This window comes from Marmota flaviventris, chromosome 3 (assembly GCF_047511675.1).
Source record: "Marmota flaviventris isolate mMarFla1 chromosome 3, mMarFla1.hap1, whole genome shotgun sequence".
NCBI classification, from domain to species: domain Eukaryota; kingdom Metazoa; phylum Chordata; class Mammalia; order Rodentia; family Sciuridae; genus Marmota; species Marmota flaviventris.
The window spans coordinates 73,613,490-73,634,128 of record NC_092500.1 but is presented as its reverse complement, the minus strand read 5'-3'; the positions used below and the strand labels follow the sequence as shown (position 1 = coordinate 73,634,128).

The following is a 20,639-nucleotide window of genomic DNA, read 5'->3' as shown; positions in this document are numbered from 1 at the left end:
TTGCTAAAATCCACTTAAGTGAGCTTGAAATTGGATCTGCCCTCAAGTGAGCCGTGAGTTAACTGCAACTCTGGTTGACACCTGAACTGCAGCCTCGTGAGAGAAAAGATAGGAAAAACAATATAATATTAAAATTAATCTGTCCAGATTTTGAAGCCCTGCATTAGTTTTCAAATCAATTCCTAATAATCATCTCTAAAATATGAGTAAAATATTTTCTCTGTAAGACTGATTTTATAAAACAATAGCTCTCTTCTGTAATAATAAATTTCACTAGTCTCAAGTCAATAATAGTTACTATAACTTAAAGAGTAGCTCTAAATGCCTCATTTTCTTTCCTTTAAAAGTTATTCATTTTTCATTTCCAAATGAATTTTAAAAACTTTAAAACAGCAATTCCTCTATTATACTTCACTTGGCTCTTGTTAATAATAACTTTAAAATAATTAATTGCAGTATAACTTTAAAAGTGCACACAAGGTTCGAGGTGGTAGCTCAGTGATAGAGCAGTTATCTAACATGCTAGGCAGTCCCTGAGTTTGATCCCCAGCATGCATGTATGTATGTATGTGTGCATGTATGTACATACCTATCTATCTTCTCCCTTTCTCTTACTCTCTCTCTCACACAAAGTACATATATGTGCTGCACTTTTCAAAAATCTTCAATGGATGTTCATTAATCACCTTTTACATGGAACCATACACTAAAGCATCAATAGCATCAATAATAGTAAAGTACAAACCCATTGTATCTAAATTAATTTCAAAATATTAATGCTCCATTATCTCCCACCTAACTAGAGGAACAGTCTAACTCACCTTTCTATTTCCACTGTTGCATCCTTCCAGTCCATTCTCTTTATTCAATGGCTTCTTGTTACATTTCCAACAAAATCTAAAGGTATTATCATTTATGACTAAATTGTGATCTGTAGTCTACCTACTTCACTGGCTTTGTTTGATGTCACCCACCCCTGCCTTACCACATGTTAGTCTTTGCTCCATATAAAACAAATTATTTCTTTAAAAAAAAAAAAGGGTTTTAATGCCGTTAACCAGTACTCTTTTCATGAACACTTTCTCTTACCTTCAGCTTTTATGACACCCCCTCAGAGTAATCTACCTACTTCAAATAATTCCCATTATTATCAAAATCTGCAATTATTTTGCTTGTATTCTGTATTCGGACTTAAATTCCAACAGGGCAGGGATATCTTGTTCTCCTTTCTAACTCCATTACCCAGCCCATCATCTGCCCCATAATCTCCACTTTAATGGATAGTTAAATTATTTTCAAAATTCACAAACCCCTCAGTGATATTCAGTTCTAGAGTCTTAGCTACTTCCCTCTTATACTGCCTATGCTGTAAATAGCTTTTTACTTAGCACTCATAAAACCTGAACCTTTAAGCATCATAAATTATATCAAAATTCAGTGTCCTGCAGAGACAGCTATTGCCTTATAGATCAAAAATGGTTTTATAAAATGTACCATGATGTGCTTAGTTAGTTAATCAATAAAGAGTTCTATGATTCACCCCTCCTAAAAAGAGAAGATAAGTTTCTTCATACATGATCCTTCACAAGTAACTATGCAATTTTCCAAGATTTTAAAAGTTACTATATATTTGCTTACCAATTTAAAAAATAAATTTTGCAGCACCAGGAATTAAACCCAGAGCCTCTTGCATGCTAGGCAAGCACTTTATCACTGAGCTATACCCTTGGCCCTTAAAATATTCTTACCAAGATAAACCCAATATTTTAAGTATCTTTTTCATCAATTACATTCTGTAGCTACAATCAAGAGCCAACTTTCAAAGTACACCCTGAAAGATAAATATTACTATATAATTAATTACAGCACTCTTCCTTGGGCAATAGTTAGTTACTAACATAATTTTACTTACCTTTACCTACCAATATTAAAAAGCTTTATTTAACTTACAAATAGAATTCAGAAAAAAATTTGGATAAACACTATGCAGGATTATTATCTTGTTAGAACTTAAAATGTAGATCCAAATGTCCACCTATTAAATATAACATGAAACTTGACAGAAAAATTAAGATTCTCTCTGATCAAAGTAAAGGACATTTACATGGCTAAATAATCCCCCTTTCTTTTAAAAACATCCTCTTTCCTCTGTTTCTATAATATTATACTCTCCTGTACTTCCATTCCCTAATTATTTTTTCCATCCATTTCTTTATTCTTTGTGGGACATTCATCTTTTATCACCCCCCCACCAAAATAGTGATATTTCTCAAATATTCATCCCAAGTCTTTCTTCTCATGCTGTGCAGCCCACTGTATTCCTGATCTATTTTACCCACTCCCTTGGCTTTAACTCAAATATGTATGTTGATGACTACCAAATAAGTATTTATAGCCCTGTCCTCTTTCCCAATCTTTACCCCCACATATCTAACCAACTCAGAGATCTTCCCTCTCAAAATTCCTCCAGGCACCAAAAAATTAAACAAATCTAAATGTGAACTGTTTCCTTCTCCCAGGCCTATCTCAATAAGAAGTACCATGATTCAAGCTCCTACTTAATTTGGCCAAAATCCTGTACTCATCCTGATTCTTCCCTGCTATACAACCCAACTTCCTACATTTTATAACCATATCCAATCAACCATCAAATCCTATAAATTTTCTCCTAGACACATCTAATACATTCATTTCCCTCTCCTCACTGGCATTACCCTTGCTCAGGACACTCCTGTCTCCTGACTAGCTTGCTGCAATTGCTTACTACTACTAGTACTAAATGACAAGTAAATGGTTTCTCTGCTTGTAATTAAGCTTCAACAAACAAGGAAGAATGACATAAGATAGAATTAAATGCTAGTGGCGGTAGTTCCAATCATGCATTGCACTGATAGTAAAAGAAAACATTTTAAAAACTGCTGAAGGGCTGAGGTTGTGGCTCATTGACAGAGTGAATTCCTTGCATGTGTGAAGCATTGGGTTCCATTCTCAGCACCACATATAGATAAATAAATAAAATAAAGGTCCATCAACAACTAAAAAATTTTTTTAAAAACTGCCCAAAAAGTTGAACATGCAAGTAATACAGGCTGATGTAAGTTATTTTAACCAAATATGAAATGCACAATTAAATATACTCCTTCCAACTCACAGGATTATGAAAGAACTTAATTCTGATAAATGTTCCTTAGGAAAAAACAGAAGTGAAAACAGTTTAAAACAACAGCAGAATCAAATAAATAACAAAGGTCTTTGCAATTCAGTTAAGCATTATCAGTACCTATGACATTGATAGGTACTGTGACACAGGCACTGAGAACTTTTACAATCATCATGATTAACTAAGACTTACACTATATTTACTGTATCATTTATCACCTTTAATCATTGCCAAAAAGCCATATGGGTGTAAATGAAATTTGATTCTTGGACTAGTGCGTACTAGCCTCAGAAAGAACAATTCAGGGAGGAAAAAGAAACAAGACTAATATATTTTCAGTACACTGTGTAAATACAATCATCATTTGTTATAAAATGCTTTAAGATTAATTTAAAAGGCATTTATTCTGGCTTAGGGACAGAGCTCTTTCTGAGATGGATAATGCCTAAGCAATCATAAAGACCTAGAAAGAATTTGTGAAAGGGGAATAAAGGACAGACGAATCAGCATAATACAGAAGATGCAGCAGTCTGGAAAAGACCATTACCATGTTCTGACAATCCCTACCTTAAAAACAGACATTTACTTTTTTAACTACAGCAAATAAAACAAAAAATTTAAAAAATAAATAAAATTGACAGATCCTTAGTCATGCTAACAAAGAGAAGGAGAGAAAATTCAAATCACTTACATGATGAAAAAGGAAATATCACAACAGACACTACAGAAATAGAGAAGATAATTAGAAATTATTTTGAAAACTTGTACTCTAATAAAATAAAAAATATTGAAGGCATCAACAAATTTCTAGAGTCATATAATTTGCCCAAATTGAATCAGGATGATATACCAATTTCAAGTGATGAAATAGAAGACGCTATCAAACGTCTACCAACCAAGAAAAGCTCAGGACTGGAAGGATACACAGCCAAGTTCTAAAAGACCTTTAAAGAAGAACTAATATCAATACTCTTCAATTTATTTCAGGAAATAGAAAAAGAGGCAGCACTTCCAAATTCATTCTATGAGGCCAATATCACTCTAATTCCAAAACCAGGCAAACACACATCCAAAAAAGAAAACTTCAGACCAATATCTCTAATGAACACAGATGCAAAAATTCTCAATAAAATTCTGGCAAATCGAATACAAAAATATCAAAAAGATCGCACACCACAATCGAGTGGGATTCATCCCAAGGATGCAAGGTTGGTTCAATATATAGAAATCAACAAATGTAATTCATCACATCAATAGACTTAAAGATAAGAATCATATGATCATCTCAATAGATGCAAAAAACGCATTTGACAAAATACAGCACCCCTTCATGTTCAAAACACTAGAAAAAATAGAGATAAAAGTAACATATCTTAACATCATAAAGGCTATCTATGCTAAGCCCCAGGCCAATATCATTCTAAATGGAGAAAAATTGAAGGCATTCCCTCTAAAAACAGGAGCAAGATAGGGATGCCCTCCTTCACCACTTCTATTAACATCGGATTTGAAACAGTGGCCAGAGCAATTAGACAAAAGAAATTAAAGGGATAAACATAGGAAAAGAAGAACTCAAATTGGCACTATTAGCTGATGATATGATTCTATACCTAGAAGACCCTAAAAGTTCCACCAGAAAACTTCTAGAACTAGTAAATGAATTCAGCAAAGTAACAGGATATAAAATCAACACCCATAAATCAAAGGCATTTCTGTATATCAGTGACAAATCCTCAGAAAGGGAAAAGAGGAAAACTACCTCATTTACAATAGCCTCAAAAAAATAAAATAAAATACTTGGGAATCAACTTAACAAACGAGGTGATAAATTGTGGTGTAAAGGTGTATTAAGAATTGTAATGCAAAAAAAAATTTTTTTTAAATCTGAAAGAAAAAAATAAAGGCTTGCACCACTGCAAAGAAAAAAAAAAAGAGGTGAAAGACCTCTACAATGAAAACTACAGAACCCTAAAGAAAGAAGTCAAAGAAGATGGGAAGATCTACCTTGCTCTTGGATAGACAGAATTAATATTATCAAAATGTCCCTATTTCCAAAAGCTCTATACAAATTTAATGCAATTCTGATCAAAATTCCAATGATATTCCTCATAGAAACAGGAAAAGCAAATATGAAATTCATCTGGAAAAATAAGAGACCCAGAATAGTTAAAGCAATCCTTAGCAGAAAGAGTGAAGCAGGTGGCATCATTATACCAGACTTTAAACTACACTACAGAGCAATAGTAACAAAAACAGCATGGTATTGGCACCAAAACAGACAGGTAGACCAATGGTACAGAATACAGGACACAGAGACTAACCCACAAAACTTCAGTTATCTTATATTAGTCAAAGGTGCCAAGAACATGCATTGGAGAAAAGATAGCCTCTTCAACAAATGGTGCTGGGAAAACTGGAAATCCATATGCAACAAAACTTTCACCATGCACAAAACTCGACTAAAAATGGATCAAGGACTTAGGAATAAAACCAGAGACCCTGCGTACTTAGGAATACAACCAGAGACCCTGCGTCTAATAGAAGAAAAAGTAGGCCCTAATCTCTATCATGTGGGATTAGGCCCCAACTTTCTTAATAAGACTCCTATAGCACAAGAATTAAAATTGAGAATCAATAAATGGGATGGACTCAAACTAAAAAGTTTCTTCTCAGCTAAAGAAACAATCTGTGAGGTGAATAGAGAGCCTACATCTTGGGAGGAAATCTTTACCCCTTACACATCAGATAGAGCACTAATCACTAGAGTATATAAAGAACTCAAAAAACTAGATACTATAAAAATAAATAACCCAATCAATAAATGGGCCAAGGATCTTAACAGACACTTCTCAGAAGATGATATACAATCAATAAACAAATATATAAAAAAAAGTTCATCATCACTACCAATTAAGAGAAATGCAAATCAAAACCACTCTAAGATTTCATCTCACTCCAGTAAGAATGGCAGCTATTATGCATACAAACAACAATAAGCATTGGTGAGGATGTGGGGGAAAAGTTACACTCATACACTGCTGGTGAGACTGCAAATTGGTGCAGCCAATATGGGAGATTTCTTGGAAAATTAGAAATGGAACCACTATTTGACCCAGCTGTCCTTCTCAGTCTGCCGCAGTCTGGCTGGGCAAATAACCGGGAGGTGACAAGCAACCTGTGAAGATTGAAACAGCGGGAGCAGCTTTATTATGGGACAGCAGAGGTATATATACCCAATTAATTATACACAGCTTAACTTAATTAACATCATCTAGATACAGCAGTCAGTCATTAAGGAATCCTCATCATCTTAATGGCTCGCTGGTGTTACTTCACAAACCACTCCTCCTGGCAAAGTGCCAGGCGCCATCTTGACTTGGTTGTGGTCCTCAACATCGGTCTATACCCAAAAGACTTAAAAACAGCATACTACAGGGACACAGCCACATCAATGTTTATAGCAGCAAAATTCACAATAGCTAAACTGTGGAACCAATCTAAATGCCCTTCAATCGATGAATGGATTAAAAAAAAAAAAATGTGGCATATATACACAATGGAATATTACTCAGCAATAAAAGAGAATAAAATCATGGCATTTGCAGGTAAATGGATGGAGTTAGAGAAGATAATGTTAAGTGAAGTCAGCCAATCCCTAAAAACTAAATGCCGAATGATTTTTTTTTGATGTTTTTTTTTTTGTTTTTTTATAAGGAGGCTGATTCATAGTGGGATATGGAGAGGGAGCATGGGAGAAATAGACGAACTCTAGATAGCGCAGAGGGGTTGGAGGGGAAGGGACGGGACATAGAGTAATTAATGATGGTGGAATGTGATGATCATTATTATCCAAAGTACAGGTATGAAGACACTAATTGGTGTGAATCTAGTTTGTATACAACCAGAGATATGTCCCCTATATGTGTAATAAGAATTGCAATACATTCCACTATCATAAATAAATAAATAGACATAGACACGGTGCTTTCACCTGCTGAATTCTTAAGTCTACTCATTACACTGCTACCCACTCCTACTGTACTTCCTACATATTAAAACTTACTAATATGGCCCAAGAGTTTATGTGACAGTCCATATCAGGACACTAGGCAACACACACAAACACAAGCAGGCATGTGGGGCGCGCGCACGCGCGCGCGCACACACACACACACACACACACACACAGGGGGGCGGGGTGATAAGCAGGGTGTATATAAAGGAGGATGAAGATAAAAATATCCTTGAAGCAATTTGTGGAAAATTCTATTTTTAGTAAAAACCACTTATTCTTATGCTTTGGTTTTTAAGTTACCCACTAGAACCCAAATGTTTTACAATCTGGACTGTTATATACCCCTACATGGACATCTAATATATTTGATTGCTTTAGCTAACAGTTTTTTGAGGATTTACTATATACCACACACTGTGCTGATAATAAGTACACTGTTCCTCATAATAACTATAAGGCGTAATCATAACCTTCATTTTCACAAGTTAAAAAACAGTTGATGTTCAAAAAGTTGTGTGACTTTTACAAGATTACATAGCTAGTAAATGGTGAAACCAATATTTAAACCCACAGAATAGAGTTCCAGAGTCCACACTCTTAACTACAATGATGCATAACTGTAGAGAACTCCTAAAATTTGAAATTGTTTGCTTTTGCTCTTTTGTTTTACATTTTCATAATGAATACACATAAAAATTAAAAACGAGAGCTGGGTTGTAGTTCAGTAGTAGAGTGCTTACCTCACATGTGTGAAGCACTGGATTCAATTTTCAGCATGCCATATAAATAAATGAATAAAATCAAGGTCCATCAACAACTAAAAAAATATTTTAAAAAATTAAAAACAAATATGTACAAGTAAAATAGGTACTTTCCTGCACTGAAAACTTGAATGTATAATAAAACCCTGCATTAAATTAAGTGAAAGATGGTAAGATTAAATTATAGTGCAAATTTCCAAAGAACATCACAGAAAAATGCTATGTAAAGTTGATAGAAAACCAGCGAGCAGAGCATGGTGGCTCATGCCCGTAATCCCTGCTACTTGATTTCAAGTTCAAGGCCAGCCTGGGCACTTTAATGAGACTCTTATCTCAAAAACAATAAATGTCAAATGGCTGGGGATATGGCTCAGTGGTAAAGTGTCCCAGGTTTAATCCCCAGCACTGCAAAAATAAAAATAATAATAATGAAGAAAAAGACATCAAAATGAAGTCTGTTAACATTTAAACTCAAAATATCAATTAACATAGGGAAAACAGTTATTTTGTTCCTCACTTATCATACTGCTCACAGATTTGAACAATGTAGTTCTTATTCTAAGCAGTGGGTTTAATTTTAGAAGTTATCAAAACGTACAACACTAGATCAAGTTTTAGGAAAATTGTAAAAAAAAAAATCCTTAAGGAGATACTTGCTAGACAAACTTACTTCCTACCACAGCAAGATAATAAAAGTGACTGGCTAATCAGATATGTGAACCTCACATTAACCAGCTATTGAACAAGTCACAATCTTTCTGGCCTGTGTTTTTTACTATAAATAGGACATTAGGTAGAGCCATGAGTCCCCCCCCACCAAAAAAAAAAAAACCCAGAGAAGATCCCACCCAGAAGATTGCTAAAACATTACCACTAGAATCTTCCAGGGTAGCTGAAAATCCCAATAAGAAGGATTTGCAAACAATAGTGATCTCAACCCATTTTGAACGTTTAATACCAATATTCTTACCACAAACCCCTCAGTCTACCCTCTGAAGACTGTTTTAATTTTTTTGGTGGTGGGAAGGGTTACTAGGAATTGAACCTACAGGCACTTTAATTTAGAGTCAGGGTCTCCCTAAATTGCGTAGGGTCTTACTAAATTGTTAAGGCTGGCCTTGAACTTACAGATCCTCCTGCCTCAGCCTCCCAAATCACTGGGATTACAGGTGTGTGTTACTGCTTCTGGATGTTCATCCTTTTTCATGTGTAAAGTAAGTAGTCTATCTCAGGAAATGACCACTCTGGAGAATCTTGGAAAGCTCCTTTGCTTGAGAATTCTCTAATGATAATTCTATAACTTTCTAGAATAAACAAAATTACCAAATGGATACAGAATCTTTTAAAGTAAATCGTTACTAATCACAGCTCACATAACAAAGTTTAAGTAGTAATCATGAAAGCTGATAAATGAAGCAGTGTAGGTATTCAACAAATATTTGATTTAATAAATAAAGTCACAATTACATAATATTTTATATACTTGCAATACCACTAAAATTATAAGCTGTAAAGAATTATTTACTAATACGTTTTTTAAAGGGATAATTACTTAAGGGAAATACATGGTTTTGAAAATCCCACTTAAATCCTTGAATGAAAACTTGATACACCACAGAATGTTTCTACCAAATATAATGGCCCATATCTGACCTTGAAGCAAAGATGAATAAGCAAAGAAACATTTCACCTAGTAGGATAATTTTATAAACCTCTTTACCAGGGAGGAAAGGGTGAAAAGATCAACCAGTAGTTGTGACAACCTGGGTTTCAATCTAGGGTCTAATATATTTCTGTGACTAGATGACCAGCTTCCTCACTAGCTGCATAGGGAGGTTGATAAGCAAATGAAGGCTAAATAGGAACCCACCCTGAACACAGTGAAGCATTACACAAGTAAATTCCTACTCCCCCCCAAAACTACAATAACTGAAAATTAACATAACAATAATTGTTCAAATATATTCCTTAATGGCAAAGGTCACCATTTACTGCCACTGATAAAAAGGCCTTACAATTATGTTTAAAGAAAAGGAAAACAAAACCAAACTCCTGAATAGCATATTGAAGGTGACTGATAACATAACCAACAAGAAAGAGGCATTAAACTTAACAAGGTAATCCTATTATAAAATTGTTTCTCAAAGATGGTTTGTGAGGGCTGGGGTTGTGGCACAGCAGTACAGCGCTCGCCTCCCACGTGTGAGACCCTGGGTTAGATCCTCAGAATTACATAGAAATGAATGAATGGGATAAAGGTATTGTGTCCAACTACAACTAAAAAACAAATTTTTTTTTAAAAAAAGGATGGTTTGTGAGATTATTTTTAAAGTGTTTAGTATGTAAATTTAGTATAGGCAAAGCACTGGTGTAATGCTTTATTGTGTTCAAAATGCACTCCTATATATCCTTTTATTGGCCTCAAGCCACTCTATATAGCTGATGATGAAGAGGAATTAGACTCTAGATTAAACCCAGGTTCTCTGAATACTAATTTATTTCTGGATCCTTTTCTCTTCAACAAAGAGATTTATTAAGATTAGCCTACTTGGGTAAAGTTTCTTTGCTTATTCCTCTTTCCTTCAAGGTTAGATATATGGGCAATACACTTGGCAGAAAATTTTGATCTACTGAAATCTTACTTCAATTATATGACAACTATCATCTTAAAAAATAACAGTTTCTTTGAAATATACACACATTTGTATACAAAAAAGAAAGTTTTAACCAGCAATGAAATAGCAGCCCTTTCAAAGACTATCATTTGGCTGAAATTTCATAGGGGAGAAAGGTAATCAACCAAACTGCATATTGGCCATGATGCTAAGAAAGATCTGGCTAAACTGCCCAGGCTGGCTTGGAACTTTTGATCCTCCTGCCACAGTCTCTAGAGTTGCTAGGATTACAGGCATGTGTTAATTCCATCAGTCAAAAAAACTGATTTCATACTTAATCTGAGAATGGGTCTTCTTCAAAAACTAGGACTATGTTTGAAAATTTATTTTAAACTCTTTCTGTATATCATTTGCAAATACCATTTATCGTCCGTGTAGAGGCCTAAAACAGAGTCATCCATAGTTCTATCATCTTAGCATCGTTCATGATCTATGATATATGCCCAATAAGCTTGTGCAGAATTTTACGATTTTGTCATTACCACTTCCAATAATGCACTCATATGTATGGAAGGGCAAATAGTGACTTATATATCCTACATCAGAATTCCCACTTTTTCAAAGGTTGTATTTTTAAAAACCCAATAACCTGTTTTTTCCTAATATCTATATACACCTGCTTCAACAAACCTCTATTGAACACTTATTATTTCCAAGGCATTCTGCCAAGCACCTTCAAAAAAGTAACAAAAAACTCCAATTTCACATAAGAAACTCAAAGAGCAGCAAGGAAATGGATGAATACATGTAACTGAACGATAATGTGGGGCTGGGTATGTGGCTCAGAGGTAATGCCAATGTAAGGCCCTGGGTTCAGTTTGAAGTACTTCATAAAGAAAGTACAAGTTTATAGATAAAACATTACTACCTCAATCATAAAATTTAGTTTCATTTTAATTATAATTAAATTCAATTAGTTCCAATTTTATTTTAAATTCAGTACAGTCCAAACAAACATAAAATCCAAATGCTATTTTTCAACTAATCTCAAATACCACAATTTTACGTACAGAATATTTTAGTTTTTGATAGGCTCTCAAGGAAAATTATCTTAAATTTAAAGTCATTCACAAGAGAACTTACAATTTAGTCAACAATTATATTTCATAACAAGACCTATGTGGTTTCAAATGAGATCATAAGAATAACAACAACTTTCCAAAGCTGCACCTTTAAAGTACTAAGGAATTCATATACAACATTATCATTGAAACAATGCTAAAACAATTAATATAAACCTACAACTTGTGAACAAAATAGCCTGTATTTTTCAAACACAATCTTTGAAAATTATTGGAAAACCGATATCAGCATCAAAAAAGAAAATCAAAACTAAAGGAACATTAATTGAAAAAGTTTATATACCTATAATGATCCAGGTACTTTACTAGTTTGGGGTATACCAAAATGAATCAGAGTCTCTGCCCTGTAGAGTAGATAAAAATCTAGACAATTATACTACAACATATAGATCCTCTAGGAATAATTACATATACATACATACATACGTACATAGAAACAACATGAATGCTAACTGGAGTTAGGGAGAGGGTAATTCCAGAAGGTTTCTTTAGGAGTATCATCTGATAAATATACTTCAATGCTGATATAGCAAAGGACTGATTAGGATAAGCAGCAGGAAATGACACCAAAAAGGCAATTTGGGGATAGATTATTACAGCCTTGAACGTCATGCTTAGAAGTTCATCATTATTCAGCAGCCACAGCAGACCACTTTTTTTTAATATGTAGGGACCAACATTACCAGATAGTCTTCAAAAAAAAAAATATTAGTAGCATTCCAGAGATCAATTTGTTCAGTTAAAAAAATAATATATGACTTCTGAACTACAGCTACAAAAACTCAAAAAAGAATAGATTTGAGATGGAGAAATAGATGTATATAAGGAATGACAAGAAGTTAGAATCAAAGCTGAGACAATGATAGTTTCAGCTTAGGTTCCAGAAAGAAGTTTATGCCACATACAGGATAAGGAATATAGAGAAGTAAAACATGGTTAGGCAGAAATTGATTTAAAAAACTTAAAAGGAAAATTCAGAAGAAGTGTTCCAATTTAAAAACAAAGATAGCAATATCAAACACCATAGAGTTGACTTTGAAAGAAGACTGAGATTCAGCCAATGAGTTTAACAATTAGGAAGAACACCAGTTATCAGAGAAACTTCATTTAGTAAAAAATAAAGGAAAGAAAAAGAATGCCTGGTGAAGTCAATTTTTTCTGTATAAAAAGCTAAGCTAATAAAATTCTAAACCATCACTTCATACACACTCAAGTTCTCTTTAGATTTTATCTATCATTATTATACTGGAAACAAAAACAGGGGTTAAGGGCATATAAGCTCAATGGTAGAGTACTTGTCTAGCATGCACCAAGCCCTAGGTTCCAATCAAAAAAAAAATTAAACAATAAAACATCACATTAATTAAATGATACTTTCTTGAAAAAATCTGTATTTTCCAAAAATAATTTTGGGTGAAACTGGCACTGTTTTTTTTTTTTTTTTTTTTTTTTTTTTTTTTTGGTGGTGCTGGGGATTGAACCCAGGGCCTTTATACAGGAGAGGCAAGCACTCTACCAACTGAGCTATATCCCCAGCCTCTGACACTGTATATTTTTGCTAGTCTCTTACATCAGGATTAATACATGACATCTGGATTGTCGTTTCTATTTCTGCATTCACTTTTTTTGCAATATGTCATTTTGGTTCAAGAATATGAAGAAAATCTGGACTCCCACAGATACGTAGTCAAAAAAAGGAAGAAGGTATTTAAGTAGCCTTTTCTTAAATAATTGTAAATATTCTTCTTTGATACTAAAGACAGTTTTTTTTCCCCCAAAGGTTTAGTTGCAATTTGAAATCCAAAACTACACAACAAAGTTTTCATAGTATTCCCCTAAAACCCTTTGCTATTTTGTATTTTGAAGGAATTATCTATGCATGGTTTTGAATTCTCACATATTGATTTTTAGGAAATATGGGTTCAGAGTTATGCAGCCCTTCCTAATGTTGACATATTTCACGATAAAATATCAGAAATTACATTCATTGATATTACCACTAATCAGAAAAAGTCATTAAAGTATTCAAAAGAAAAAAACAAAACAACTTAAAAAATGAAAAAATAGAGCAGGACCCAGTGGCACACATCTATAATACTAGCAACTTGGGAGACTGAGGCAGGAGGATCCCAAGTTCAAGAACAGCCTGGGCAACTTAAAAAATTTTTAAAGGCTTGGAATGTGGCTCAGAGGCAGAGGACTTGCCTAGCACGTGGGAGGCCCTGAGTTTAATCCCCAATACAGCAAAAACAGTAAATACATACAAAAATACACAGAAAGGACTCAGAGGCTCTAAAACTCACTGTTGAAGTTAAAAGCTTTCAAAAATTCTAGTTTACATTTGTCATTTTTTTATTGACAACAAATAGTATAAATTGTTCCCTTTAAGTAAAAAACTTACTGTATCCATTTTTAAGACACTAACTGCTAAATATCCAATTTTGAAAGTATACTTTTTTTCTTTTTCATGGTGCTGGGATTAAACCCAGGGTCTAGTACATGCCAGGCAAGTGCTCTACCAACTGAGCTATATATCCTAGCCTAAATATCCAATTTTGAATAACCAGTTTGTCAGATGGCCTTTCAAAAAAAATGATGTTCTATGAAAAAAAGCAACTTCTCAAGTGCTTTCCCTTTGCAGTCAACCCCTGCACTTTGGGATGCCACAGAAGTGTTTCACATGCACTTTTCATTTCATCAGAATATTTTAAAGACAAAGACTTAATAAAACTACTAACTCTTCGTTTCATAAATGATATTCTTAAGGGAAACTGGCATTATTTTTACTACACTGGCATGGTGGTAAAGATTAGAATGAATGTGGCAATTTAGTGCCACTGCCCTGATTCATGCTAAAATGCTGTTTTCACCTACCACTGCTTTTGCACCATCACTACATGTGTGGACACAGTGAAAAAGGAAAATTATGGCCCCATGTTCTTATGAAAACAGTTTGAAATGCATAAATTAACTAAAAGGGCTTAAGGGACCCCTACAGTTCCTCATTCCACACTTCAAAAACAACTACCACAGACTTTACAAACACTAATCACTTTCACAATTTCCTATAAATAATGAACCTGTGAGTATTCTAACCCAAGATAAAGGGAGGAGAGAAAACAAACAAGAAACCTCCCCCCACACACACACCGCAAGTAAGGAATCTCTGAAAAACAAATCAGTGGTTGCTGGAAAGGTTCCTCAGATGGGTAAGAAAGCTCAGATGGGTAAAAAAAAGATCGAGAATCAGAATCAGGTATTTCTTTAAAAAAAAAAAAAGGCAGGCTTATTTAGATGGCCCTCTTTTTTTTTTTTTTTTAAATCCTATTCTCACACCAAGGATTTAGGAGAATTAGTAACAAACCTCAAATTAAAAGACAGAAAACAAGTATGACAAGAAAACAGTGATAATGAAAAGATTTTCATCAGATAATAGTTTCTTTAGGGATTCTTTGAAATGTGAGCTTCACAGTTTATTTTCATTTTACAGAAGGTAAAGTAATTCTTTTCATTAATAATCAAATCCTTACCATAACACTGTGTTAAGTTGTAAACAACACTTTGTAATGAAGTTGGGGCACTAACCATTGAGCCAAACCCCTATCCCTTTTTTATATTTTGTTTAGAGACAGGGTCTCACTGAGTTGCTTAAGGCCTTGCTAAATTGCTGTGGCTGGCCTTGAACTAGCAATCCTCCTGCCTCAACCTCCAGAGCTGCTGGGAGCCACCTTACCCAGCTCAAAGTGCTTCTCATTTGACAAGAAAACCGTTAAATTTTACAAAAGCAAAAAACAAAACAAAAAAAAAACATATTTTGTTCGTCATTGTATGTCCAATACCTAGCTCAACTCTTGTATAAGATGCTCAATAAATATTTGCTATTGTAGTAGTTCTGAGATATGAGCTTAAGTTACCAGATTTCTAGTACAAGACCTAGTGCTTTCTAAGTCATCTTTTCCGCGGCTTTCTAAAATAACACTTTTGAGAAACCTAATGGAACTATCACAGCATACCCTGAGAAAATATAACACTACCTGTTATACTTAAAAACCTGCTATAGACTAGGTTTTATTTTATAGGTTTGCATTTAGATCACAGTGCAGAACCAAAACAAACAATTCTATCATTTTAACTTCTAAATATATGTTCTGTGAAGTAAGCAATAATTTTCCATTCCTAAATGCAGACACAATAAGATACCAGTTTTAATTGTTATATATCCATTTCTACCTTCACACAGACTACACTAAATATTTCATTTTCTCTGATGATTCATAATGGCTCTTAATTTTCTACTTTCTTATGTTTATATTTGGAACACTTATTGCCTTAAAAAGAACTTCAGATTCTGAAGACTGAGCAGCACCTTTGATGATAATCTGTTGCTATAGCTTTTTCTTTTTAATATACCCTATCAGTTTGACATTTATTACTGTTTCTCACAAAAGGACAATGTAGAAAATTTCAGGACACTTAGGTTCTAGATTTAAAAGAGATTAATCAAATTTAAATAAAGGCCACCAAATACAAAATTGAAATTCAATCACAGAAATGGCATCAACTTAAAAGAATATAATTGCGAATACAATTGAGGAATTGAAACTATGTCAAATCATATTTTATTCTGACAGACATGCTACGAATGTAACCTCATTCTACAGCTTGACATGACCTCCCTAGGATATAGGCAAAGGAAATGGTCTTCTGTTGGAATGTGAAGCATTTGAACTAGGTATTCTTTAAAGAAAAATATATATATTTTATGTCAGTAAAGACTTTAAAGAGAGACCATGGACTCGATCTTTTCTGAAGGTTTAAAAAGAAAAAAAAAATGTTTCAAATGTCTAGGATGACTTAGACTTGGCCTCATATTTGGCAACTGAGAATTAGTTCAGAGGTCAGTCTGACCCAAAGGATTCAAATCCTGGCTGTTTGTCACATAAACAAGTCTTCAGCAAACTGCATCCTTCTGCTGTACAGCTATCCAGGCCCAGCTCTGGCTCTCCACAACCTTATCCTTGAAATCACCTCATAGCTAATGATCATGTCAGCTATGGAGAATTACTTCTTTTCAACTACTGAAACTTTCGCTTCTCAATAGTGTTCGGCAGTCCTTTACTCCTGTCTTCCTAACATTACTGGGGAGGGAAGTATTTTGCAGTGTAATCAATATCTGCCTTATTAACAATGCCCTGTTCCATTGTTCTACCCAAACATGGATTCCACTCTTAATTTCAGAAACAACAGTAGGAAAGTAACAGATAACAGAGAAATGAGAGCTCTTAGGTTTAACTCAGGGCCAAAGTCAAAAGAAAAGAGACAATTCAGAGAGGAAGGAAGAAGCTTAGAGGGTGTCACGGTGCAGAACACTTACTTTTAGGAACAGAGTGTCCCTTAGACTTCTGGTGGGTTGCCCAGAGCCTCTTCAGTTTCAATCCAAATGACAATGCTTCTCTGAGTGCTCCTCAAGTAATGTTTCCACCACTAAAAATGGGATCTACAAGAGCTCAGATGTACTGGTAAAAAAATGTCAGGGGCTCCCATGTGGGCCTCAAGCCTCTTTAAAAGTAGGCTCACTTCTCTGTCCTGGGCCAACTCCCCTGTGCACTATAATCCTTCTTCTTCCAGGTGCCAGGTATTCAGCCTGTTTCTTCTCTTCTGAGCTGCCACCACCTACTCTATTTCTCAGGGTTCCTCTAACCCCAAGACTGGCTGTGGAGTAGGACAACAGCTTCCCCCCTTCCTTGCTGTCCCTGCAAATAAACATATAGGCTCTTCTAGTTTCAGTATTTTTCTAATTGCTACAAGAAAATAGAGAGGGAACAACAAAAAGCAACAATATAGTACCAGAGATTAAGATTTAAAGTTCCTGCCGCCAAAAAAGAAATTTCCTAAATGGTGCTTCTTGAGAATTTTTTAAAATACAAAGTACTATAAAGATATATGAGTATACACTTAACCAAATCCAACCTCATATGACATAATGATGCTCTTCTTTTCAAAATACTTAAAACACGGGTCCAAAAATAGCAAGTAGGTAATTTTTTTTTCTTTTAGAATGTTCTCTCATTTTCCTTTGAATTTAGCAAATGTTTAAAAGTTTGCTTTTTAATAGTTATCCTGAAAAATGTTCAAAATATTTTATCCAATTCAAATGAAAATTCATCTACAAAAGTCTAAGATTTACAAAAAGACAACCATGTCAAAAGCAGGTCGTTTCACACAGAAAATCTTAAAATTTGAAACTTCTGGTCCTATGTTTTAAAAATTTAATAAAGTGTTTAAACCATCAGGATATCTTATTTTTAGAAATCTAACTTTTACTGAATATTTATAATGTCAAAATTACAAAGACTCTCTATTTTAAAAGTAACAGTAAACTTAATGCGCTTACTGTGAGAATTTAAGATTCTAATAGACTTTGAAATATCAAAATAAGTACCTTATCTAAACGTTACGCTATAAATCACAGGATTACAATGAATTAATTCAAAGGCCACCTTCCTCTAAAGGCCAAGAACTCTTTTAACTAAGTGCTGGCATATCAAGAACGCCTGACTTTGAATTTCCTGGATGACTTTCTTTATCCACTTAATTCATTTAAGTGGCTTTTTAAAAGACAGAGTTATAATACTATAAGCTTACAAACCATAAACTAAGACTGAAAATAGGCGGATATCATTTTATCTTGTTTTTTTAACAGGCTGCTATTTAATCAAACTAAAGATATTTGGATACTTCGCGTAAAAATGTGTTCCTGTGACTGGGTTTACCTCCAAATACTTACTTAGAAAATATGAGAGAAGTGGAATAGCACACCAAACAAAACCTTGGTCTGACTCTTCCACACGTACACGTTTTTAAAAAGCGGTTTAATCTATTATGTATTCTACAATAAGATACTTTTTTATGAGGATCAAAATTAAATTACATCCTTTGCTCCTAAAGAGGATTTCAGTCTTCTTGATCCCCGCACACTAACACAACAATGCAGTCAACATTTTTATGCCCGTAGTGGGGAGGAGACATTATACCCAGCGATACGAATTAAATCGCAGGAACTAATGCCTCCCTAAATAATTTATTTTCTCTTGGCAGCAAAAAAGGAAAAAAACGTTACAGCCTCTTCAATTACCCCTCGCCGCAAACCATCGCGTGGGTCGCGATCGATGTGACCCGACTCCTATCGCGGCCACCACCTCGGTCTCGCCCGCTGCCGACGGGTCTGCGAGTGTCACGGGAGGGGCCCGCAGCAGCAGGGGCGTCCGGTGCGCCGCGACCCCGGCAGCCGGCGGCCCGCGGGGCAGGCCCGGGACTCACCGGGTGGAGGTGCCCTTCCGCACATCGCACATCATGCACTTGAAGGCCTCGGCGCTGTTCCGGAAGGTGCAGACGCTACAGTCCCAGTAACCCTCATCCGAGGACGGCTTCGGCTGCCGCTTCGGCCTGCAGGACACAACCCGGACACGACGCAGCGCGGGGTCATCAGCAGGCCGCGCCCGGCGCCCGAGACCCGGCCGCCCCCGCCCCCCGCCCCAATTCTGCGACCCCCGCCCCGCAGGTCCCCGGCGCGCAGCGCTCCGTCTCGGAGGGGGAGGGAACCAGGAAAGGGGAGGGCTGGAGCCCCGCCGCACTCGCCGCGGCCGCCACCGCTCTGACACCGGGGGCTGCCGCTAGGGCCGCTGCCGCCGCCATCGCGGCTCCATTGTGGGGCGGCCGACGCCGGCCCCTCACGCGGCAGTGCTAGCGCAGCAGCGGCGCCGCCCCCGTTCTCGCCCCGGTGCCCGTGCGGCGAGCGAAGTGGCCGCCTGGAGCCCCGCGCGAAGGCCCCGCCGCCTGCAAGTCCGGGCCCCGGGGCCCACGCGCTGTTACCTGGTGGGGCTCTTCTTGTCTCCCATCGCTCGGCTACTAACGCACTCCCAGAGTCGCCGCTGCGGCCGCTCTGTTTGTCAATACGGAGGATAATAAGCCGGGCGGAAGCGGGCGGGGGAAGAGAAGGGGGGCGGGGAAGGCCGCACCGCCGAGCTCCGGAGCCGCCGGATCCCACGCAGCCTCCAGCTGTCGGGGAAACTCCTGCCCGGCTCACGTGACCCGCGCCGGCCAACCAACGGCCGCGCCGGAGACTTCAAACGCGGCCAGCGCGGCCCAGCACCAGAGGCGAGTTAGCGGGCGAGTGGGCGGACCGTGCGGGGGTGGCCGCTGCGGCCTCGGGCGCCGCAGCGCTTGCTGCCCAGTTCCCGGCTTCCCCTCGCACCCACGCTGGCCGGGTTGCGGCGTGCTCCAGCGCCCTTGTGCGGGCGAAGCGTCTGTCCCGAGAGTGATTGGGGATGCTCTGTCATCCAGCGCGAAGCTTGGTAGGAGGAGAGGCTGGCGTTTGGAGGCCATCCCAGCTCGGGACAGGAGTGCCCGCGCAGGATCTCCAGGTAGAAACGCTTCCCTGACTTCAGCCGCCTTTGGCTACTCAGGACCTGACTCAAGGACACCTGAAGGAAGGCAAAACCCACATTGAGCGCCATTGCCAAATGCTTTCAAAAGCTGTCCGCTTTTATGCCCACGAGTGTTGCATCAAGTAGGGATTGTCATCTTTAATTTAGAAGAAACAAAACCGAAGCTCAAGAGAGATTAGGTGACTTTCCCTAGGTTACGTAATTAGAAAATGACAAAGCCAAGCGCTTAACCCTGTTTTAATCCCAAAAGCGTTTTCTTCTTTTTTTTTTTTTTTTTTTTTTTTTTTTTGGCCTCACTGGTCTTTTAAAAGAAAATGAGTGTTCATAATCCTTTAAAATGAGTTTACATATGCCCTGAACGCTGTGTGTTGACAACGGAAAGAATACCTTCCTCCTGGCTCCCATTACCTCAACATGCTGGAGGCCTTCATTTTGTACTAGACTCATAACGACCATCTAACTGGCCTCAGAAGCTCCAGTTCAGACTCCCCAATGCATT

General features: G+C 36.9%; 1 protein-coding gene across 7 annotated transcripts in view; it reads right to left on the bottom strand.

The window, feature by feature from the left end:
* Positions 1 to 19,748, bottom strand: part of Yaf2 (YY1 associated factor 2) — a 73,021-nt gene extending 53,273 nt beyond the window's left edge. For 3 of the 7 annotated variants that reach the window (XR_003582537.2, XR_011707095.1, XR_011707096.1), the window contains exons 1-3: positions 19,566 to 19,748; positions 19,014 to 19,139; positions 17,068 to 17,446 (exon numbers count right to left, since the gene is read on the bottom strand). Coding sequence is in view for 3 of the 7 variants with exons in the window: in XM_027934240.2 (XP_027790041.1) it covers positions 19,014 to 19,139; positions 19,566 to 19,591 (152 nt within the window). In the remaining 4 variants the exon portion in view is untranslated. Of the gene's footprint in view, positions 1 to 7,906; positions 7,993 to 17,067; positions 17,447 to 19,013; positions 19,140 to 19,565 lie in introns of those variants that run through there. The other 4 variants (XR_011707097.1, XM_027934240.2, XM_027934239.2 and 1 more) reach the window with 4 other exon arrangements.
* Between the last annotated feature and the right edge of the window lie 891 nt (positions 19,749 to 20,639).